The 20,491-nt window shown below is 41.1% G+C and overlaps 1 protein-coding gene across 1 annotated transcript; it reads left to right on the top strand.

Annotated features, from left to right (window-relative positions):
- Positions 1–268: 268 nt before the first annotated feature.
- ST6GALNAC5 (ST6 (alpha-N-acetyl-neuraminyl-2,3-beta-galactosyl-1,3)-N-acetylgalactosaminide alpha-2,6-sialyltransferase 5) lies at positions 269–15,209 on the top strand. The gene is made up of 3 exons (XM_009333901.1): positions 269–717; positions 6,134–6,241; positions 13,663–15,209. The coding sequence occupies exons 1-3, from the start codon at positions 269–271 to the stop codon at positions 13,892–13,894; spliced, it is 789 nt and encodes a 262-aa protein (XP_009332176.1). The 3' UTR covers positions 13,895–15,209.
- The last annotated feature ends 5,282 nt before the right edge of the window (positions 15,210–20,491 follow it).

Raw genomic sequence — 20,491 nt, 5'->3', positions numbered from 1 at the left:
AGCTGGGAATAGTATAAAAGCTGTTGTGATTACTGTGTATGATGCAGCAGTGGAAAGGAGGATTTAAACAGTGGACTTAACTCCACAGAGGAACTTCAAGGGCTATACACCTATGTCTCATTTTCCCATCTACAAAAAGTACAGGTAATGTGTCCCCAGTTACTTGGGAAGACTGCTGGGTGAGATTTATATAAAGTCTTCTTGAGATTTTTGCTGTAAAATATGCCGTGAACATGTAAAATATAGTTATCATATAGTGAATCGGAAGATGTTTACAGCTAATTTTGAAGTATGTATGTCTTTGCAGCCTTTAAAAATGCACTGCAAGAGCTGTGCGTTGGTAACCAGCTCTGGACACCTTCTGGGAAGTAAACAAGGTGACAGAATCGACGAGACAGAGTGCGTAATACGAATGAATGATGCACCTACTCGAGGTTATGGAAAAGATGTTGGAAACAAAACGAGCCTTCGAGTCATTGCACACTCCAGTATTCAGAGGATTTTGCGAAATCGCAACGAACTCTTAAATATGAGCCACGGTGCTGTGTTTATCTTCTGGGGTCCTAGCAGCTACATGAGGAGAGATGGTAAAGGCTTGGTGTATAATAACCTGCAGCTGATGAATCAGATACTGCCTCAATTAAAAGCATATATGATTTCTCGCCACAAGATGCTTCAATTTGATGACCTTTTTAAACGGGAAACTGGGAAAGACAGGTGAGAACTTCAATGGATACATTTGGGGGATGTCATACAGTAGTAAAATAATGTAGTTTATATATACCAATTTCAGATCTGCTCAGAGCGACCATCACCCCATTAAATTCTCTGCCTCATGAGTTGTAATATGGTATGACATGCCAAATAACATCACTTGTAACATAAGAAAAAATATGCATCAAAATAATTTGTATGGAGTATTGCCTCATCAACTTAGAATACCAGAATCTGGACGTACTGTTTATACAGCCAAGGAGGCAGGAGCTGTTTAAATCTCACTTTTTGGTAATATGCCTGAAAGTTTTTTTTACTGATTCTGAAAAATCAGAGCGGATAGGTTATGCTTTCTTATAGAGGAAATGCCACCATTCAGTGAATTATCACAGCTGTTTATTGAATTTAAGCATTCTTGGAACACTGCAGCTGTAAAGCTTCTTGTAAAACAAATAAACATTAGTCATACATTAGGTGCTTCAGAACAGTTCATCTTGTATTTCCAACTGGGAAAAGGAAAGTTGTTATGATAGTTACATCTTCATGAGACTGTTTATGACTTGTAGGCTGATCTTCCAATCAAATTTTTAATAAGTGACCCACTGCAGGACTTGAGCGTTTTCACATACAATGTTTGAAAATGGGCATTTAAACCAAAGACTTCCTAGCAAGAAATACATTTATTTTTAATGAACTCCTATTTTTTACTTATTAAATACACTGCTGTAAAAATGGAACAGGGTCCCCACTTAGGTACAAATGAAGAGGTAGGCGTATTGTGCAGTAACTCACGGTGAGATTTTCTAGCTTCACAAATATTACACATATGCACCAAAGCTTGGAGCTGAGCTCGATCCTCTTGTGAGCAGGGAGGACTCCAGAGCACAGACTTTGTTTTCTGGGCTGCAGAACCTGTGTTAGAGGAAACTGTTATATCGTCTTAGCTGACGGCGACTGTATCTGCTTCGCATTTGCTGCCTTTGTCTGTCATACCCCACGTGGTTTGCTCACAGAACTCTGTTCAATTATAGTGGATCAAACTACGTATCGAAGTTCTTGATTGACTCACACTAACACTAGAGCACACGGTAACTTGGTCAGTTTCTTAACCATTAAAGGTCCTTTCCTCTTCTTCCTCAAATCGGTGCTTTTGAGTCTCTGCCAGAGGCTCTGCCTCTGCCAGAACGAGAAGGAAGGGTAACAAGGGGAGATACCCTGCCAATTCTGATGCGTTACTGTCTTTTCCAGGTTTGTTCACCCAGAGTAGAGCAAATTGAGAAGGTGAATTAAGCATTCGAACCCTTCAAGAAAAGTGCAAAGGATTATCTGTATGCCCAGTATTTACAAAGGCATGAAAGTTAACAAAGCTGTAGTTGCACTGAAACGTGAGCCACCATCGGCCCTAAGGGTCAGACCCTGTACACAAGGAATGCACACTGCCACCTCCTTTCCTGGCTTACTCTTTAAGACCACATGCAGTCACCAGTTTTGAGGAACAGTTTACCCCCCCTGCTTCAGTCTGGCCAGTTCTGCCGTGGGGAGTTAGAGTCCCACTCCTTTCCTGACACTTGCTGTGCAATTTCAGGCAAGCTGCTCATTCTGGTTCTGCATCACCCATCTGGAGCAGGAGGCCTAGAGCTGTGCATGTGATGAAAGCATTTCTTTTTCTGCTCAGGCACCAGGCTCAGTCTTGGCTCCTGAAATATTCTCAAGGCGTCTGAGACATTAATGACATTATAACAAATTTGTAGTGGACTCAGTCATGGGCACCCTGAACTCCCAGTGTGAATCAAGAGCACTTGGATGCTAGGAAAATTCAGCCTCATGAACAGGTCCTGTTGCTTTTAAGAAATTGCAGGCTCTGCTGTGTATGAACAGCTCCTTTAGAGGGAATGTACAGCATAATTGAAGGACTAAGAAGATTACAGGGCATGTACAGCATACTTGAAGGACTAAGAAGATTACAACGGGAGATGAAAATAAATGAATAGGCAGCACAGAAAAAGAGAGGGAAGATGAAAAGAAACAGGGGTAGGAAGGAATCTGTAAGGGAAGAAAATTTATGTAGCTGTGGGGGCAGGAGCAGAACATTGTACAGCCCAGAATGTTGCTGTGCCCTGGGAGGTTTCTGCTGAGCTCTTGACATTAGTGCCTGGAAAAAACAAAGGAGGGAGAGAGAAGCCTGATTGCAAGGTTGCAATAATCAAACCATTCATTTCTGTCTTGAAAATGATGAAAAAAAAGGTAATTGGATGTATTGTGCTTTTAGAAAAAAAGCTGATTTTGAAATGAAGGGAAACCTTCAGAAAACATTGCCAGTTAAATAGTATGGTGAATGACAAAGGCTGCAGAGCAATATACTTGGTATTATAAAGTAACTGTACTTGAAAATAACTTTATAATTGAATAAGGGTACATGAAGAAAATATGATTCAGAACCAATATTATAGTAATTAGATAAAGGAAGCATAAATGAAATAACTGCAGGAAGAGTATTTCCATAGAGATTATAAATGAGATTTTGGTGGAGCAGAAAGGCCTTTAACTGTAATTTAGTGTGCACTACAGAATTATCAGCACAGTGTGTTAGTTCATCGTATAAAAGAATATCTGATAATTTCCCCTAATAAGCACATGACAGTTCTTCATATTCTTTCATTACAGCTGATTAGGTATAAAACCAATATTCTTTTGTCGGACTCTTGTTCAGATCTTTTATGAAAAGGCAAGACACTGTAACCCTGTTTCTATATTGCTGTCCTACAGACGTGGTATTTAAAGACACCAAAGTGATACTTCAGAAAGTTTTTAAATCTTTATTTTGTTGTTTAGCTTTTAAGCTAGTTTATTTAAATTCAGTTATTCTCCTATTTATTGCAAACACTAAATTACAGCATAAGCGTGCGCAAGCAAAAAGAAAACTAACCCAGCAGACAGCCTAGCTAGGTTGCCGGACCTGTGCAAAGCCATGGTCTAGCTATAACTGCTCCCTCGGTTTTGGAATCGAAGGTCTTAGGCATCTAAAACAGTGGCCTTGTGCAAGCTCCGAAGTACTCCTAGCCTGAACGTGTTCCTGAATTCCTAGCGATTCATAGGCTCAGAAACTCTCAAGTGGCAGGAAAGCAAATTTTTTAGGCTTTTCCCTAGCTTTCCCTTTCCTAATAATTTTGAGCCAAAAATTATTATTTACTGTTTTGTATTGTTGCAGTGCCTGAAGGCCTCTGCTGAGCTTATGACCCAGCTATGACATTGTGACAAATTGCACCACCCCTCCCCAAACTTAAGTGCAAATTCATAAAATAAATAAGGCCACATAATTGGAACTAATGAGATGCTTAAATCATGTTATTCTCCAAATGCTAGCTTAGCCTGAAAGTCTGTACGTTAGGAGCAGTAAAAACGTACGTTTCAGGAGTTCATACATTACCAGGTGACCCACAAAGGACAGGACAAATTACCTAGGCTCCCCAGCATCCTTCAGGCATTTTTGGTTAAAGAATTCCCTTACGTTTAGAAGTGCCTTTTAAGCAGCCGGTGTTGATACCACTACTTTTTTTTTCTTTGCAATAGTCTAATTTACTGAGGAAATGGAAAACCTTGGTACAAGGCATTCCTCAATCTGACAGTGCTCCAAACATCTCTCTCCTACTGCCCTGTAGGTGACCTACTTGGAACCAACTTGTTCGGCATTAGCTTGGGAAGCTGCATGGTGGGCTCTTGCCTGCTGAATTACATATTAGTGATTGCTGGCACTTGCTTGCAGCGGTGGTTGTGGTTTCAGGTCCCTGCTTCCAGGACTGTTGTGCATTCTGCTATCACTGGGTAAACTGCAAAAGGTGGCCTTGGAACTGGGGTCAGGACCTGGGATTCCCAGGTGACTGCTCTGATAAGAACCTCACGTTCTCTGCTGTGCTTTTTTTGGGAGTCACAAAATTTTGCAGGTGTCAGGCAGATGTAGGTGTGGTGTAATGGGGTTAACGTAGGTTCCATGTTAGTACAACCTGATGCAGCACACGAGCCGTCCAAGAGCCTGTGCTTGCTCTCGCGGTGCCTCAGCTTTAGTAACAGATGAAAGGAGAGCCAGTCACTGTGACAGGCTGTCATCAGACATCTGAGGCCTTTTTGGGACACGGATGACAAGCTTGAACTTCTTCCTGCAGGACTTACCTAGCGGAGTGAGGAGCCATTAGGGAGACCTGCTCTCTCCTTCTTTAACAGTATTTGAAAGGAGACCTTTGAGTGAACTTGTTTTCTCTGGAGCAAATACTCGACTATGCGCCTCCATTTCTAAGAGGGGTGCCTGACTTCGTCCTGTAGGGGTGCCCCTAAATATGCCTTTATGACACCTTTAAGACGTGCTCCTCACTGGCATTTCATTGACTCTCCCGTTCCAAGACTGCCAGCTCTCCCCAGGCATAGGGACAGTGCAGGAACTTAACACAGGACTGGGACTTCCAGTGCATGCGCTAGGCAACCAGAACCATTGTGGCACCCAGCTCTTACACACTAAACAGCAATGACAAGCAAATGCTAGAAAGAGGAAATATTACTGTTGCCATTTTGCAGATAAGAACCTGTGATACACCAAAATTTAAGCACAGCTTGTAAATCTCTTACAGCTGTGAGCACTTACACGGAGCTATGTCCTATTTTGCACACATAATGCTGGGCTCAGTTCTGCTTCTTTTAAAGATTTCTCCCAGCTTGCAGAGAAGGCCAGGAAAGGAGCTGCCTTCGAGGGCTCCCTTGCAGCACTGTCGCTCATAGTCAAAGGTCCCACCAGGCGGGGACGGGACTTAGGGCAGGCAGAGGGGTTAGCACCTAGGATGAAGGTTTCCCAGGCTGGCTAAGGGACAGGCATAGCTGCAGCTAAGAGTTTCCTGCCAGCAGGCACAGTGAGTGGCTGGGAACTTGTAGAAACCAAATCATGGGCGGGGTGGGAGGAAGGATGGTTAGACCAAGCACTCGAGGCCAGACCTCGCTCCCGCAGGCAGGCTCCTCTGTATGCTCTGGGAGGCAGCATTTTAAGCAGCCCTCTGCATCATGGGGGATGAAGTGCTCTTCCTGAGCACTTAGTGTGTAAGCTCCATTAGGTGATTATAGATGTGTATAGATTACTAGCAGAAGAATATAAATATAGGACATGAAGTTTCAGTCACTTAAGGTAAACTTACCAAAAGGTCAGCTAAATATTAACATTGCTGTGCCCAAAATCAATTACAGCAAGGGCAGTTTCTGCATAGATTAGTCTACTGACAGAAGACACTAGCAAAATCATTGAAAGATAAATGAGCAAAGTAGTCTTAGTTGCCCAATTTTCATAACCTTTCACAAGAATGAAAAAAATGCCCAGAAATTGCTTCAGATATCTCAAGAATTATTTGTCAGCCTAGAAACTTAATTATGTTTTTGCTTTCAGGAAGATATCCAACACTTGGCTTAGCACGGGCTGGTTCACAATGACTATCGCATTAGAGCTCTGTGACAGGATAAATGTTTATGGCATGGTGCCACCGGATTTCTGCAGGTAGGATTTATTTTGGAACCGTTACTAGCCAACAAGGTTGAACGTTACAGATAAATATCTGAATCTTTTAAATTTTTTTCTCTGCAACATGTCTTCAGTCTTCTTAAAGCAATTAATTAACAAGTCCCAAGATCTGATTCTGAAAACAACAAACAGCATTTAATTATGTTACATAAAATATTTAAAAATTTTGTTTGTAGTATGGGAGAATTAATCCATCTTGTTGGTTTCTTTTAGTCTCTGAATATTTATCAGCTAAAAGTAATGCAATAATTGGCATGAAATTAATCTGAAAAAAGGAGTACTGGAAAACATTACTTTTAATTTGTTTTTAAAGTTCCCCCCCGGTTAATAGATGAAGGGAGTTCTCACAGTGACCAGTTTCTAAATTGAACTTTCTACGCAACTCAAATTAAGGTGGTCGTATCTCTGTCACATGAGTCCCAACCTTCTAGTAAACTATCTTCCTAAATAATACCCACCAAAAAAACCCCCAGAATTTGGACCTGCAGAATAGGTGATCAGTCCTGCAGTCACCCGTTTTGGTCATGCAGGGTGTGGGCCACAAGTGGTAGAAGTAGCACCACAAATTCTGTCAGTGGAAGCTATGTGACCCCTTCACGGTATTTTATAAAGTAACAGCATGTGTACATTTTACTGCTACGTTGTGCCTCCAGCCATATTCAGGACGCAGGCCCAAGGTGCTGGTAAAGGTTTCCTGCTATGGATCAGTGATAGAGGGAAACAGTCTTCAGGACTTCTGGTTCTGGACCAAAATCACCTTAGCCACATGATGCAAAGCACTGATCCAGTATAAATTCATACAAATTTGTTTTACATCAGCAATCTTTATGCTGACTTCAGTATCACCTGTCCATCCATTACTAGGCCTAGTACTCTGGCCTTTCAGAAAAATGTGGTTATATGCCCACACCTAGTCCTGATCCCATTCGCACTGTTAGGTGACCCAGCAATGCACAGAGCTGGTACTGGCCGTCCGGAACGATGGCATCAGTGCCGCGTTTCATCACCTGCTCACGAATTGCTTTCACTAAGAAGTACTTGCTTGAATTTTCTGTTGCAAATTTAGTGATCTCTCTGAAGTCTAGTTCATTGACTAATTCAAGATGCCTTTCAGGGGCAAGGGCAGCAAGGCTTCAGTGACAGGTTAGCTCATCTATCAAAGAACAGGACTGCTCTGATTTTCTTCTGAGCGCTGAAAAAGACCATTCCGGAATCTGCATTTGTCCTGGGCACATAGTAGAAATCCCTGAAGAAATTACCATATAAAATGTCAACATTAAATTCCACTTTGTAAGAATTTCTACAAATTATAACAAAACACTGATGATAAATGCTGTGATGTACTGCCAGATTTCATCATGAATTCTCCAAGGAAAATAACCAACTGGATCAGATATTCCAGACAACATAAATACCTTCCACAGCACAGCATTTCAGTTACCCTGTCATTTCAGTTGGCCAAGACACACTTCTTCAGTTTCTGTAAGTGGCTGGTCTGTCGCACTCCAGAAGTGGCTGTATTCCAGTGGCACATGGAAGGAATTCTTAAATAAACTGATGATCTAAAAATGCAGAAGACAGCAATTCACCGAAAAGCAATGCTCAGTCCTAACTTTTCAGGCAAAGGCAGATTAGTTTAGATACATATACTTAATTTAAAAAACCCAACCGTTTCCAAGAGAGGCTAAAATTGTCACCGAGACCATATGAAAGCTTTCATAGAATTGATATACACTGAAATCAAATGGATATAATACTAAATTGTAACACAACAAAGGCTGTAATCAATCCTACCATTGATAGACGTAATAATGCTTACAGCCTGCATAAAAAAATCTTACCATAAAGGTATACTTACCTGGTCGTAAAAAAGGAAAAGGTCATTTCTTAATCAAAAGAATATAAAGTGTCTTCACTTCAGGTTTATTCCCCACATGATAAAGGCGACAACTGTAGTTGCCGTGCCTGGAAGAAGCTATCCATGAAGATCTATGAAAGGAACCTCTTGCCATAAATATAGTTAACCTTCTTAGTTTGCTGTTCAGCCACTCGTTAAGAAGTTAAACAGTGCTTCCTTTCAAGGAAATTAGACAACAAAATAGAATAGCAGAAACAAAGAAATACTCTGTAATTTTAAGCCTTATTTCCTGGTTTTCAGTCAGACAAAATACAAATCTACCATTAGAAAAAGAAAAAACAAAAAACAAAACAACAAAACCCCCCACCCTACCTCTCTCATGTGTGTGTGAGATGGTATAGGTGCTTCAGTTGCTATGCAACTAAAGAATCATTAAGATTAAAAAATACTCTTATTTCTATTCAGAGTTAATATCACCAAATTTACAACTTCAGCAGATATCCATTATTTTTTAAGTATTAATTTGTGGAGTAAGTAATGAGTGTGGGTGATCACTGTCATGGAACTAAATTAGTATCACATCTGTAACATGAAGGACATCTCAAAGGTATCGTGAGTATCGTACTGTTGATTCTGCTACAAATTATTAGCTTAAGATCATTAACCAAATTGCTTCCCACCCATGCGGGAAAAATAGTCTAGTGAAGGAGTCTGGAGTACAGACTAAAAGATTTGTCACTATTAATTGCAACAACGTGTTTTAGATTCATTCCTGTTTACTTTCACTGGACATTGATTTTTTTATAGCTGAACTGGAATTGGTGACCTGATTATTATAAATTTCTAGTACTTTACAGCAATATGTAATATCGGATCCCTTTGCTACAGATTTATGCTGTAGCAAGGGTTAATGGCTTTGATATTGCTCTCATGCTGTTAAATACATCTGACTTGCACATTCTAGAATAAGATGAAAGTTTGTGCTTCCACGCACATTGCAGAGATTGTGGAGAGTGTGTGCACCTCGCATTCTTTTGTCACAAGAAAGACAAGCCATTTTGCTGTATTGTTTCCAGTGCCCAGGGATCCAATCCTAGCCTTTGCTGGAGCAAACTAGCACCCCAGATGGGAAGCATTTCCCTCTCTGAGCTCCCTTTGGCAGCCTGCCGTATGCACAGGACTCACTCCTGAACTGGGACACCAAGGATTTTCCTCTTGCCTCCCTACATCAGCAGCCAGACTGTGGTGCACAGATAGCACCACAGTTCCTGAAGGCACTGCAGTAATGCTGCTGCTTTTCTTTGTGGCTGCTCAGCAGCGTCGGTGGGAAGGACACAGACAAGCCTTAATGCAGTTTGCAACAACTCCAGTCTCTGGAGTATCAGCAGCAGTGAGAGGCTGGTTCCTTGCAGATATCTCTGGGTACTCATGCACACAAGGAAAACTCAGGGTGTTGGTGAGAAGAGCCCTCGTCTTCATGGGCCTTCTGGAACTCACAGAAACTTAAAGCTGAATTCTGAGCCTTATTTTAACTACTATGAATAATTTTTGCTCCAATTATCAAGCCAGATCATTTTCCTATAACAATCCTCATTTGACTGCCAGGCCATTTCCCATCTGTGATGATTTGCCTAAAAATCATCTGAAAAAGCGTTTGAAATCCTTTAATTTATTCCTTTGGGTAGAGCTTTTAAATCTAGTGTTTTCTTACCTCCCTCTCTCCACTTTCAATTGCTTTAAATCGAGTGCAAAGAAACAATTGTTGCTAGTTACGTTTCCTGGGGCTTATGAGGGGCTAGATGGAAGAAGGGGTGCTCACAGGTTTGTAAACTGTATGGGAGATAGTCATGCCCTTTGGTCCATATGCCTGGATCTCACCTCATTACCTTAATAACCATAATGAAACGCATAAATGGTTTGGAAAACAGGGCTAGTATGGAGGTCAAGGAAATGGGATCCTGGGAATAGAATGCAAAAAATTATGCAGAAATCTTCACAGTCCTGGCACAGCACCTTGCCCATCACTCAACATGTGAATGAGACTTTATTCGCCCTTCAAAATAGGAATTATTTTACAAAGCGTGTGAGTACATATAGTTTTAGTGGGTTGATTTATAACGGCTCTCATTGGTAAAGGAAGAGGTTGACCAGAACGTGATATGGGATGGCCTTGTTCTTCTGCCTTGTTTCTTTTGAGGCAAACACCGTTTGCTGTACTTTCAGCTTTCACTGTGGGTGGATACCATCTGTGGGAAACAGTAGATGACTGACATTGGGTACAAGCACTGAGACGGTTGCTGTGCTGGCAGGCTATTAGGCAGGAGGTATAGTATATTTTACAGAGGAACTTTTCCTAGATTCCTCCCAGCTGTGATATTAATATGCATGCAAAGTCTGACAAAATACTGATTAATGTCCAGTATCAGTCAGTGATAAAACAGCATCTGTTTTAATGTTAATAAATGAGGTGGCAAGCAATTTCCGTATAGAAATTACTCATGCATTTCATTTGCTGGTGACACAAGCTAATTGCAGAGTTAGAAGATAACACAGTACAGTTAATTTGGGTTATGGTGTAGTTACTCAAGCCAGAGTTCAAATCCAAACCTTACTAGCATGCAATCTAGGGGAATCCAGAACTCCCATGAAAGGAGAAGGACTTCAGACAAAACCTCCTAGGTACCTAACTGCCTTTCAGAGTTCCTAAATCCAAAATATGACATTTGGAATTTAGCCTCAAAGCCTCAGTCAGCTGCAGAGTAGTCTTGGAGAGGTCCAAAGCCACCAGCGTTTTCATTTTTGCATTGAATTCACCTCCCGTTCAGCCGGTAGACCTGCATACAAGCCTTGACAGCACCCATCAGGGGATGCCTGAACCCAGCAGGGTGCCTGGACTGCGCTCCTCTGCCTCTCTCGCCTGCCAGGCCCTGTGCAGCAGATGTTTCTGAGGGGACGTTGCACAAAATATAGTGACCCATTACAGCCTGGAGCTAAGGGCATCCACTTAGGATACTCTGGTGTTAGCTTCAGAGCCTTTGCTGTAATGGAGAATCCCTGTCTTCAAAAGGGAAATCCATTGCTAAAATATCCACTGGTAGAATACTGGTAACGTAAGAGATAGAGCAGTTACTGGGAGGTACAGGCTTCAAAATGTTGCTTCAAAGAGGTAAAAGAAGAGTGTAAACCTAGGTAAATACTAAGTTAGCAGAGTGAGGGAGAAGAAAGAGGACCACTATCAAGCCTTCTCTCCTTCCTCTCTCCATCTGATCCACCTGCCCCCTGTACCTGTATACTTTGGGGTTTGTGTGGAGAAAGAAATGACCAGCGTTCCTGTAGATGCTCTGTGAGAAATCCGATTCCAGTTATCACTATCATCCATTGCTAATTTCAGCGTACAGCAAAGGAATAGGGAAGAGACATACAGCAGTCAATTTCCTGCTTTTTGCTCTTCCAGTTCATGTTCTGCAAACCCAATTCAGGCCTTCATAAAAAAAGGGGTGGGGTGGGGCGGCGGAGGGAGGACCCCAACCAAATCTACCCGGAGGTATCGGGGCCAGCAGCCTTGCAGCTCACTTTGCAGTACTGGGCCCTGAGCAGTTAACTTATTTCCACTGTGACTGCATTTGTTCAAAGTCTGTTGGAGATATGGTTTCAACTTTACTAATCCTAACTTTTAAAGCAGTAAATACCCACCAAGCAATATAGGCTTGCCCTCGAGAACACAGGAGTAAAAGCCAGCTTCAGTGCAGAAAGGAAGAGCAGTCTAAATGAGAGGCAGACGCCTATTTGTTTAGTAGTTCTTAAGAAAAAATAAATCACATTAAAATGTATCCTGTTAGATTTACAGTAACCATACAAATGATTCATTTAAGAGATTATAATGAGGTCCAATGTCTCAAAAAAGTATGTGAAAAATTAATTGAAGATTGAGATCTAATAGTTGTAGCTGAAAAAAAAAGTAATAAATTTCTATATGAAGGGTGTTTTTTACATTACAAATATGTTTTCTGTAGGTGAGGTATTGAAGGATTTCTTTTCACTCTCTTATGTGTTCCGGTGAGAATATATGAAGTAAATTTAGAATCCGTCTTATTCTAGAAATGTAATTTTATTGTTATTCTGGTCTTGTAAGATTGATCACCGCGTTGTGTTACCAGGAAGCTAGATTGATTGAATTAAAACGTTAATCTAAGGTACAAATGGAAAGCAGCAGCAATATCATACATTACCACTGCATATACAATATGGATAATAGTAAAATAAGGAAAATTAGAGAATTGCGTCGGTGACAGAATTACACAGTAAAAATAGCGACCAGGACAGAATACTGACAGATTGTGGATGCATTCAGTTGAAAGTGAGCTTAAATATTAGCTCTTCAAAATGAAAATAATCAACTCTGTATTAGAGCTGACAGCCCTGAATCTGCATGAGATTTCTTGCTCTTTACTAGGGTCCTGTTCAGCTCAGGCTTTAACATGGAGCAGTTCCAAGGCTTCACTAAATGGTAGTATTTGGATTAACTTTTCTGCCACTACAAAATAGTTTGTTGGTAGCAACTGTGGAGATGGGTACAACTGGGTTATTCTGTCTGGGACAGCTCTCTCTCTTTGAATTTATGACAGAGACGGTTGTATGAGTTCTTGTCAGCCCAAAATGCCTGTGCCCAAAGTAAAAACATAGTGGGTACATTTAATGTAGAGAATAAAACAAAAGGAGAATGAATCACTCTGGCTTATTAGAAGTATAATACAAATGTGTCTTTTACAGAATGTAACATCAAAACAGTGAGGTTAGAACTGCTAAAATGAACTCTATCCTAAATATCTAATTGGTCTTTAGCATATCCTGTGCGTTACCTCGTGAGTACTGCATCTCCTGCTGGTGAATGCCGATGGGCTCACAAGGTCAGAAGGATACTATGGGTGAACGGTTTTAATTTATAGCTTAGATACACGAAAGTTGCCATTGTAAAATCAAAAAGAACTCATTTGTGCATCAGATGTTTGATTATAAACCCAGCAACAACAGACTGTATCACTGACCTGGCCTGCAGATAGGCTCATGGAAGTTGTGCACTCAGAACCTCGTGCCCCATGCTGGGAATGTTCAGCTGAGCTGATGTGACACAGATAACCACCTCCCCTCTATCTTCCCCTTCCTTTTCTTCCCCCAGCTCAGTAAATACCTCTGCAAGGCTTTTTACAAATCACAATTTAGATAGAAATCTCTTTTAAGCAGTTTGCTTCAAATTTCAGAGTAGTAACACAGCCCTGCAGCACTCTCCCTTGTTTTTGAGCTACTGCTGTCCTTCATATATCTGGGAGGAGGGGATTAAAGGAGAGCAATAGAAAGAGCAAAGAAAACACCTTTGCCCCATTCTGATGTATTAAATATGCAAGAAAAATACAGCTACCTAGAAATTTGGTTTAACCGGGAGAAAAAGTGGATTTGAGCCCATCAGCTTATTAAAGATAGCATCTTTTCAATCAGTAAAGAAGAACATCTCGGGCTTCCATCTGTTTTCTTTCTTCCACAGGGATCCTAATCATCTTTCAGTACCTTATCATTATTATGAACCTTTGGGACCTGATGAATGCACAATGTACATTTCACACGAGCGGGGACGAAAGGGCAGTCACCATCGTTTCATCACAGAGAAACGAGTGTTTGAGAACTGGGCACGGACATTCAATATTCACTTTTTCCAACCAGACTGGAAACCAGAACCGCTCACTGTAAATCACCCTGAGATTAAACCGGTGGTCTGAGGGATGAACGCACAGGACCGCAATCACAGTCACCCACTGCGTCAGCCTTCGGGGTGTTGGGCCTTCTGGGACAGCAAGGCAACCTAGAGGAGAAGGGCAACAGCATTTGCAGCTGATAACTGCAGCAACAGTCAGGAAGTTAGGATGAAGGAGCAGAGCGTATCAAGAGTACTTTCTGTCGAACTGTGTATTAATCAGTATATAGCCTCTTCTGGCCATCTGACTTCCTGTATGTGTACGTGATTTGTGAAAAACAACTTGAGTATCATTGACGGGATGGTTAATTCATTATGGTTTTTTAAAGTACAATGCCACTGAATTTTCATAGTGAAAACTTATGGTATTTATTTAATGGAGGTTTTTATGCAACCTAGGCTAGTATTTTTCTAATTCACAGTTATGTGGTTGTTTATCTTTCATAATCTTTCAAATCAAAAATTAATATTGCTGATGGTTTGAAAGGCCTAGCTTTTTATTTATAAAATTTGTTGGAAAATATGATTCTATATAGCATGTAATTAATATTTGAGCTGGAAATGTTGCATTTCTTTTAAAAATTTTGGGCTCCGTTCCAGCCTGAAGCCTTTAACAGCAAGAACGGTCCCATGTGCAGATCTTGCTAACTTTACATTCTGACATCCCGTGTTAATATGAAAACGGTAGTGAAAATTCTGTTTGATATTAATGTGCATTTGCCGCTGTTCTATCAAGCTGCTGTTTTTTCATTCGGGGTGGGAGGAAGGAGGGCGAAGTTTATCCAAAAAAAATCAGTCTACAGCAGCATGCTTTCAATGAAGAAGAGACCAGCTAAGGCTGGAGGGGTTGTGTTCTGTTTTGCCTCTTGTAGTCCTGCAAGAGGCTGAAGGAGCTGCCCCTCCTAAGGCAACAGACCACAAACCAGGCAACAACGGCTTGAAACAACATGACCAAATTTCTGAAATCGAGAAGTTACACTACCGGGTACTACAACACCAGCCATACTAGCCAGAAAGATTGCGCCTGCACAAATCTCTGCCTTCCGCTGTTCCAAGATCATCGCTGATCTCGGAGATCCTGGATCCCACTGAAGCTGGGATGTGAAAAGAGCTCCACGAGTACAAAATTGTCCCCTTGAAAAGAGCAGAGTTACACTTGGCAGTTTTTTGGTGAAGTACACGTGCATGGCGAGTCCCTGCAAACCAAGGGGCCGGACAATGCTAGTGCTGTATATGGAGCCTCACAGTGTGAATTACTGGGTTACATTTGGCTTGTGAATAAAGAAGATTTCAGTTAGAGTATTATTTTTCCTTTTGCCTCACAAATACTAAATCTCTAATTTCTTTGAAGTAATCTGTTGGAGTAATTATTGCATGAAACATTATACCTCAGATGACGAAAGGTGTCTCTCATTAGACAAATACTAAAGCTAGAACAAAGATACTACCTTAAAACATCTAAATCCAGGAAGCTGAACCTCAGAGGTGACACGTAGAACTGGGAACAAACTCACTATCATTTAAACCCACTTACAAGCCACGGTCTTCCTCTTTCCAAAACTGGATAGCAATAGCTGCAGCTGCCCTACAGATTCCCCGAATCTCTGGGGACAAAGTGAACTGCCCTGTCAGGGGCAAAACAGTGTTACCCCTGTAACACTGCGTGGACCCGAACAGCAGGCCTCCAAGAGCCACTCTCCTTGCTGCAGCCCTCCCCACTGTCAGAGAGCAAGAAACTATAACCTATTTTGCCTTAAAATTTTTCTTTTGGTGTTCTTCCTGGTACGCACCACTCGGCATACAAACCGAATGCAAAGCTCTGCTGTTGCCAATGGCTTGTAACCTTGCTCTTGTCGGCTCTTGTCAGCTCTCCCTCTTTCACTGACTTCCACTTGATTTCACAACGTTCTACAAAAAACAGCATGGATTTTGAACTAAGGGTAATTTGAACATCCCTTTCAGCATGTGTACTGGGGCGTGCATCCAGCATATATTGCTCAAATTGATTTACAGATCATGTCTAACGTGACTGCAAGAGATGGTACAGATCACAGTAGGTCCTCTGATGGCATCATCCTTTTGTTATTTTATTTGTGATATAATAATAAAAAGATCCTGTCATTCTAAAATAGAGCTCTTAGTTTTTCCATCAATCGAGGGCTGCAGGATGCATATGCTAAATGTTGAGTTATGTTATTGTTAAAAACAGATCATTTTAAAAGAGATTACACTGATCTACTTTTAGTATTCAGCAGAAACATGGGGACTTGCCAGACTCCGTTGTGCTCCACGTGCTTGTTTCCTATCTGCAAGACTGGTCAGTACCAGTAGGTCAGATGAAGCATTAAGAATGTGAAGAAGAAATGTGGGATAAACTGACACTAAATCTCCTAACTTCTAACAGAGTGAAGCTAAGGATAGTAAATATTCCTTCTTCAGTTCCTGTTCATAACAGCTACGTGTTCTTGTTACCCTTACACACATCCAGCCTTTCAAACAAAACCACCCCAAAACTCACTTTAGTCTCGTCAACTTCCTGTGGAGTTCGAGCAAGTTCCCCCATCTAATTACAAAAAGTATGAAGGCGCATTTTCTAAGAGTAAGTCACACCTGTATATATAAAACTCACTGCAAAAGGAATCTGATGAAGCCAAGGAGACGGCAAGTTTTAAATAGGATTGATCACACAGATTTATATGGAATATAAATCCAGTCCAAAAAGCACAAGTTGTAAGAGTGCAAAAGAAATGTAACTAATTTTTAAAGTGCTGTAATTTTAGTTTACAAATTACCAATGTATTTTTCTATAAAAGCACAATTTTTGAACTGCAGCATATCCCGCTACATTTCAGCCTGAAGTAAGGTTTTATGGCCTAGTTATAAACCAAACAGATTTATGACAGAAAATGCTATCAGGCCAGAGGTAAGTAGTACAAACTAGGCGCTGCTGCCATTCTCTGGTTTATGCTGTCGTCTTAGACCCTTCACTATCATTTGATCGATTCATGATCTTCAGCGCGCATCATTTCACATATTAAAAACTGTTGCGAAACAGTGTTTACAGACATCAGCAGTTTTAAGATCTATGCTAGTTACTTTAGTTCTGAACTTCTTGCATACCTTTATGCTTGGCTTCATCAGAGTAGCTCTTACGCGTGATACGTGCAACTGGAATTGAGAACGGTGAAGAAAATCTCTCTGCAAATAGGAACAGAAAAATGCGACCGTTGGCTTCTGTTACTTTGGCACAATGGTTGCAAGATGCCCAGCTAACAGCGTCGCGATACAAAGCAAAAACACGATGCACTTCGAGAAAACCTTCCATCCAAAGTGTTAAAGCACCTCAGAAAGACAAGTTAATACTGTTTATTCCTGGGTAAGGAAACTGAGGAAAAGGGAGGTTAAGGTTAAGAAACTTAGGAAGACTGAGTTACAGCCTTAGCACTACATTTTGGAAGAGAGTCAGGTCTGCTGACAGCTACTCCTGGCTCTAGCCAGTAGAACACACAGTGGCCATTTCATATATTATATATACATACACACCAACAGGAGCGTAAAGTGATAAAATTCTGCAGGAGGTGCTTACCTGGGTCTTGTCCTGCAGTACTTCTCAGGCAAACTTCATAGGAAACCAAGTGATTTTTACCCAAGATAGCTCTAAGGAGGCAAGGACACAATAATATAAAAATGGCTGGAAAAACACTGCGGGTTGGGGTGAGGGGAATCTAAAGAGTAAGGAATAGAAGGTGGGTTTTTTATAGCTAGCTAGCTGTATTCCCCTGGAGTATGAAGATCAAAGTCAGGCTGGAGCTGACGGAGTGGAAAGCTGTGGCTCAACAGCAATGGCTGTCCTGCAGAAGTTTCTTTTCAACACTCTATCACCTGTGCCACAAAAACTCTTTGAAGAATTCCGATAATCACCTCTGACTAATGAAAGTTAATTATTTTATTTGATGCAAGGAGATGCAATATCTAGTTCAATTAAAAACATAGCTTAGGGATAAAAAACATAAAACAGTTGAACAGTGAAAGAGTACTTGCAAGACAACAAAATGTAGTGCGAAAGAAAAGAAAGTACAGAAACCTTACAGGTATCAATACTTCACCTTTCCTGATCAGTCAATACTGATCACTGAGTTTCCAGCTGCCTCCTGCAAGCACACCTTACATATCACAAGTATAAGATTTTATAAGGAGAAAGGAGAAGAAAAAAAAAATTTTAATGACATCTCCTTTAAAGAAAACTAGGAAATATGAAAGGACAAGAGTCTAAGATGGTAAGAAATTTCTCCGTACTGAAGCAGAAAAGTAAAAAACTCAAAGGATGTTTTCTAAAACAGCTGTAAAATGGCTCTGCTTATGCTAAATACCATTAAAACCACTAGATTGCTAAATGTTTTCTACACCGAAAATTACAACAAAACATGAAATGTCAATTGAAACCCTTCGACCACCGTGAGGATGGAGTTTCAGTATCACAGTGGAAACAAAGATGGTGACTTTTATCACGGCTGACTGCAGAACAGGCTCCATGGCCAATGCAGACGTGCGGAAACGGGCCGTGAACCAGCAATCCTTCGCTTCTGTGGCACCCGCCCAGGGGTGCCAGCAAGAGAGCACACAGCTGTCACAGGACACGCTCTCGCACTGCCAGCAGAAAAGGGAGACATTCCCTTGTGTTGTCTGTCATTGAACACCAGACCAGGCCAGAGAAACTACTCAGCAGATGACCAACATACAGTGTCCTTGCTCACCGTGGAGTACTTCGACCAGGAGTTGTCAGGAAGACAGAAAAGACAGGAAACTACAGACAAACAACCCCAGCAACCCAGACAAATCGATGGAAAACCGTCACAAAGAATTGGCAGTCATCGAGAAGATACATTGCTAAGATGTAATGCAGCTTTTGTAAGAGAAGTCATGCCTTGCAAATCTATTTAGAGTTCTTCAAAGTTCTCTGAAGCAAGTGGACAAGAAGATCCAGGTAATGAGTCCACTTGGAGTTCCACAACTAGTTTTGCAAGGTGTCTCTTAAAAGAATTCCAAAGAAGCTACGGTACCATGGGATGAAAGAGAAGATCCTCACCTACGGAACCCATCTGAACACAGGACATAAAGGCTAAGAGGATACATCATCAGCTTAAGGTTACAAGCAGAATTCCACAGGAAAATGTCACAATGTATTTTCTCTGCTTTTCTGTACTCTTCCCTTGGCGTCTGCCATAGGTCGCTCCAAGACACAGGATACAGAGGCTAGACTCTGTCTAAATAAATAGATAAAGAAATATGAAAAAAATTCTTGCATCTAGTGAACATCAACTTGTACACAAAGGCCCAGTTACAGTCTTGCCATACTCACAACGTGCCAGGCAGCCACAAGATCTAACACCAGTAACTGCATTCTCATTTTACCGAAAGCAATGTCAAAGCATCTAGCTCAGATAGAGCACAAGACTGGACCTTTTCAACAGCCAAGGAAAGTCATCTTAATAATTTGGTTTCTCAGAACAGATTTATCTCCTTTAGGAGATGCCTAATGATATTTAAATCTGTCACCTTCTTTACACAACCAGGACAACTGTTAAGATAGCTTTTAGGACACTAGATACTTCCTGAAGTACAGGGAAGATAAAGGGAATAATGCATATTTAGCAAGGTACGAGGTTTTGGGACTTCACTGACTTCACTTTGGCTATCAGATCAGTTGGAGCCCATTAGTTAGGATCCAAACATACAACATGATGCGAGTCTGTTAATAGCAAAACGAATGAAATTCTGAAGGGAACCATTTGGTGTGGCTGAGTTTAAGGCAAGAGCTTAGGATAGGTTTATGTTTTAACAAAAAAGGCAAAAGAAGTGAACAGATTTATAACCCGTGAGGATATGCTTCCCCCCATTGCATCCCTGCTGTAACCAAGCTGCACACAATGCCAAGATTGAAAGAGGTTACTGGTGTTCAGTGGGACTGTTCATTTGTGTTGGACAAAACTGGAACATTTCCCACTACAGCATTCTTGTTTTTTTTTTAATATGGCTATACATCTGTAGACGAACATTACATGAAACACTAAAAAGCTATTCCTGGTCAGTCCATTGCAAATGATATTGCAGAGAAGGAGCACCTATACAGAAACGAGCAACAAAAGCAAGTGCAGAAAACCTTCTATACACACACAAAAAAATGCAAAGATAGGGACTACTGCAGGGAAGGGCACATAAAAGAACTGTACAAAATACAAACATACATTGCAATGATATACTGATGGCCCTGTTTGCCATTCCACTTGCACTATAAAGACCAAGGGAGGTAAGGGGACCCTAAAACCATCACAATTCTGAGCCATAATATTTTGAGCTACAAACTTAACCTGGACAGGAAAACCAGTACGGAAAAAGTAACTAACTTAACAAAAACAAAACAGCAGTATCTAACGCTTAGTGATGTTCTTCACTGGTAAATATATATAAATACTATATATATATAAAAATACTAGGAAACTCCCTGGTCTGGTATGGCCTTCTGACTACTACCCGCTATAGGTTATACAGGCTGGCAGTGATGAAGTTGCAGAGAGAAGTCCAGAAGCGATCAGAAGGGACATCAGGGCACTGGGGCGACTGG

This window comes from Pygoscelis adeliae, unplaced genomic scaffold (assembly GCF_000699105.1).
Source record: "Pygoscelis adeliae isolate BGI_AS28 unplaced genomic scaffold, ASM69910v1 Scaffold10, whole genome shotgun sequence".
NCBI lineage: Eukaryota > Metazoa > Chordata > Aves > Sphenisciformes > Spheniscidae > Pygoscelis > Pygoscelis adeliae.
This window is presented reverse-complemented; position numbering and strand designations above follow the sequence as displayed.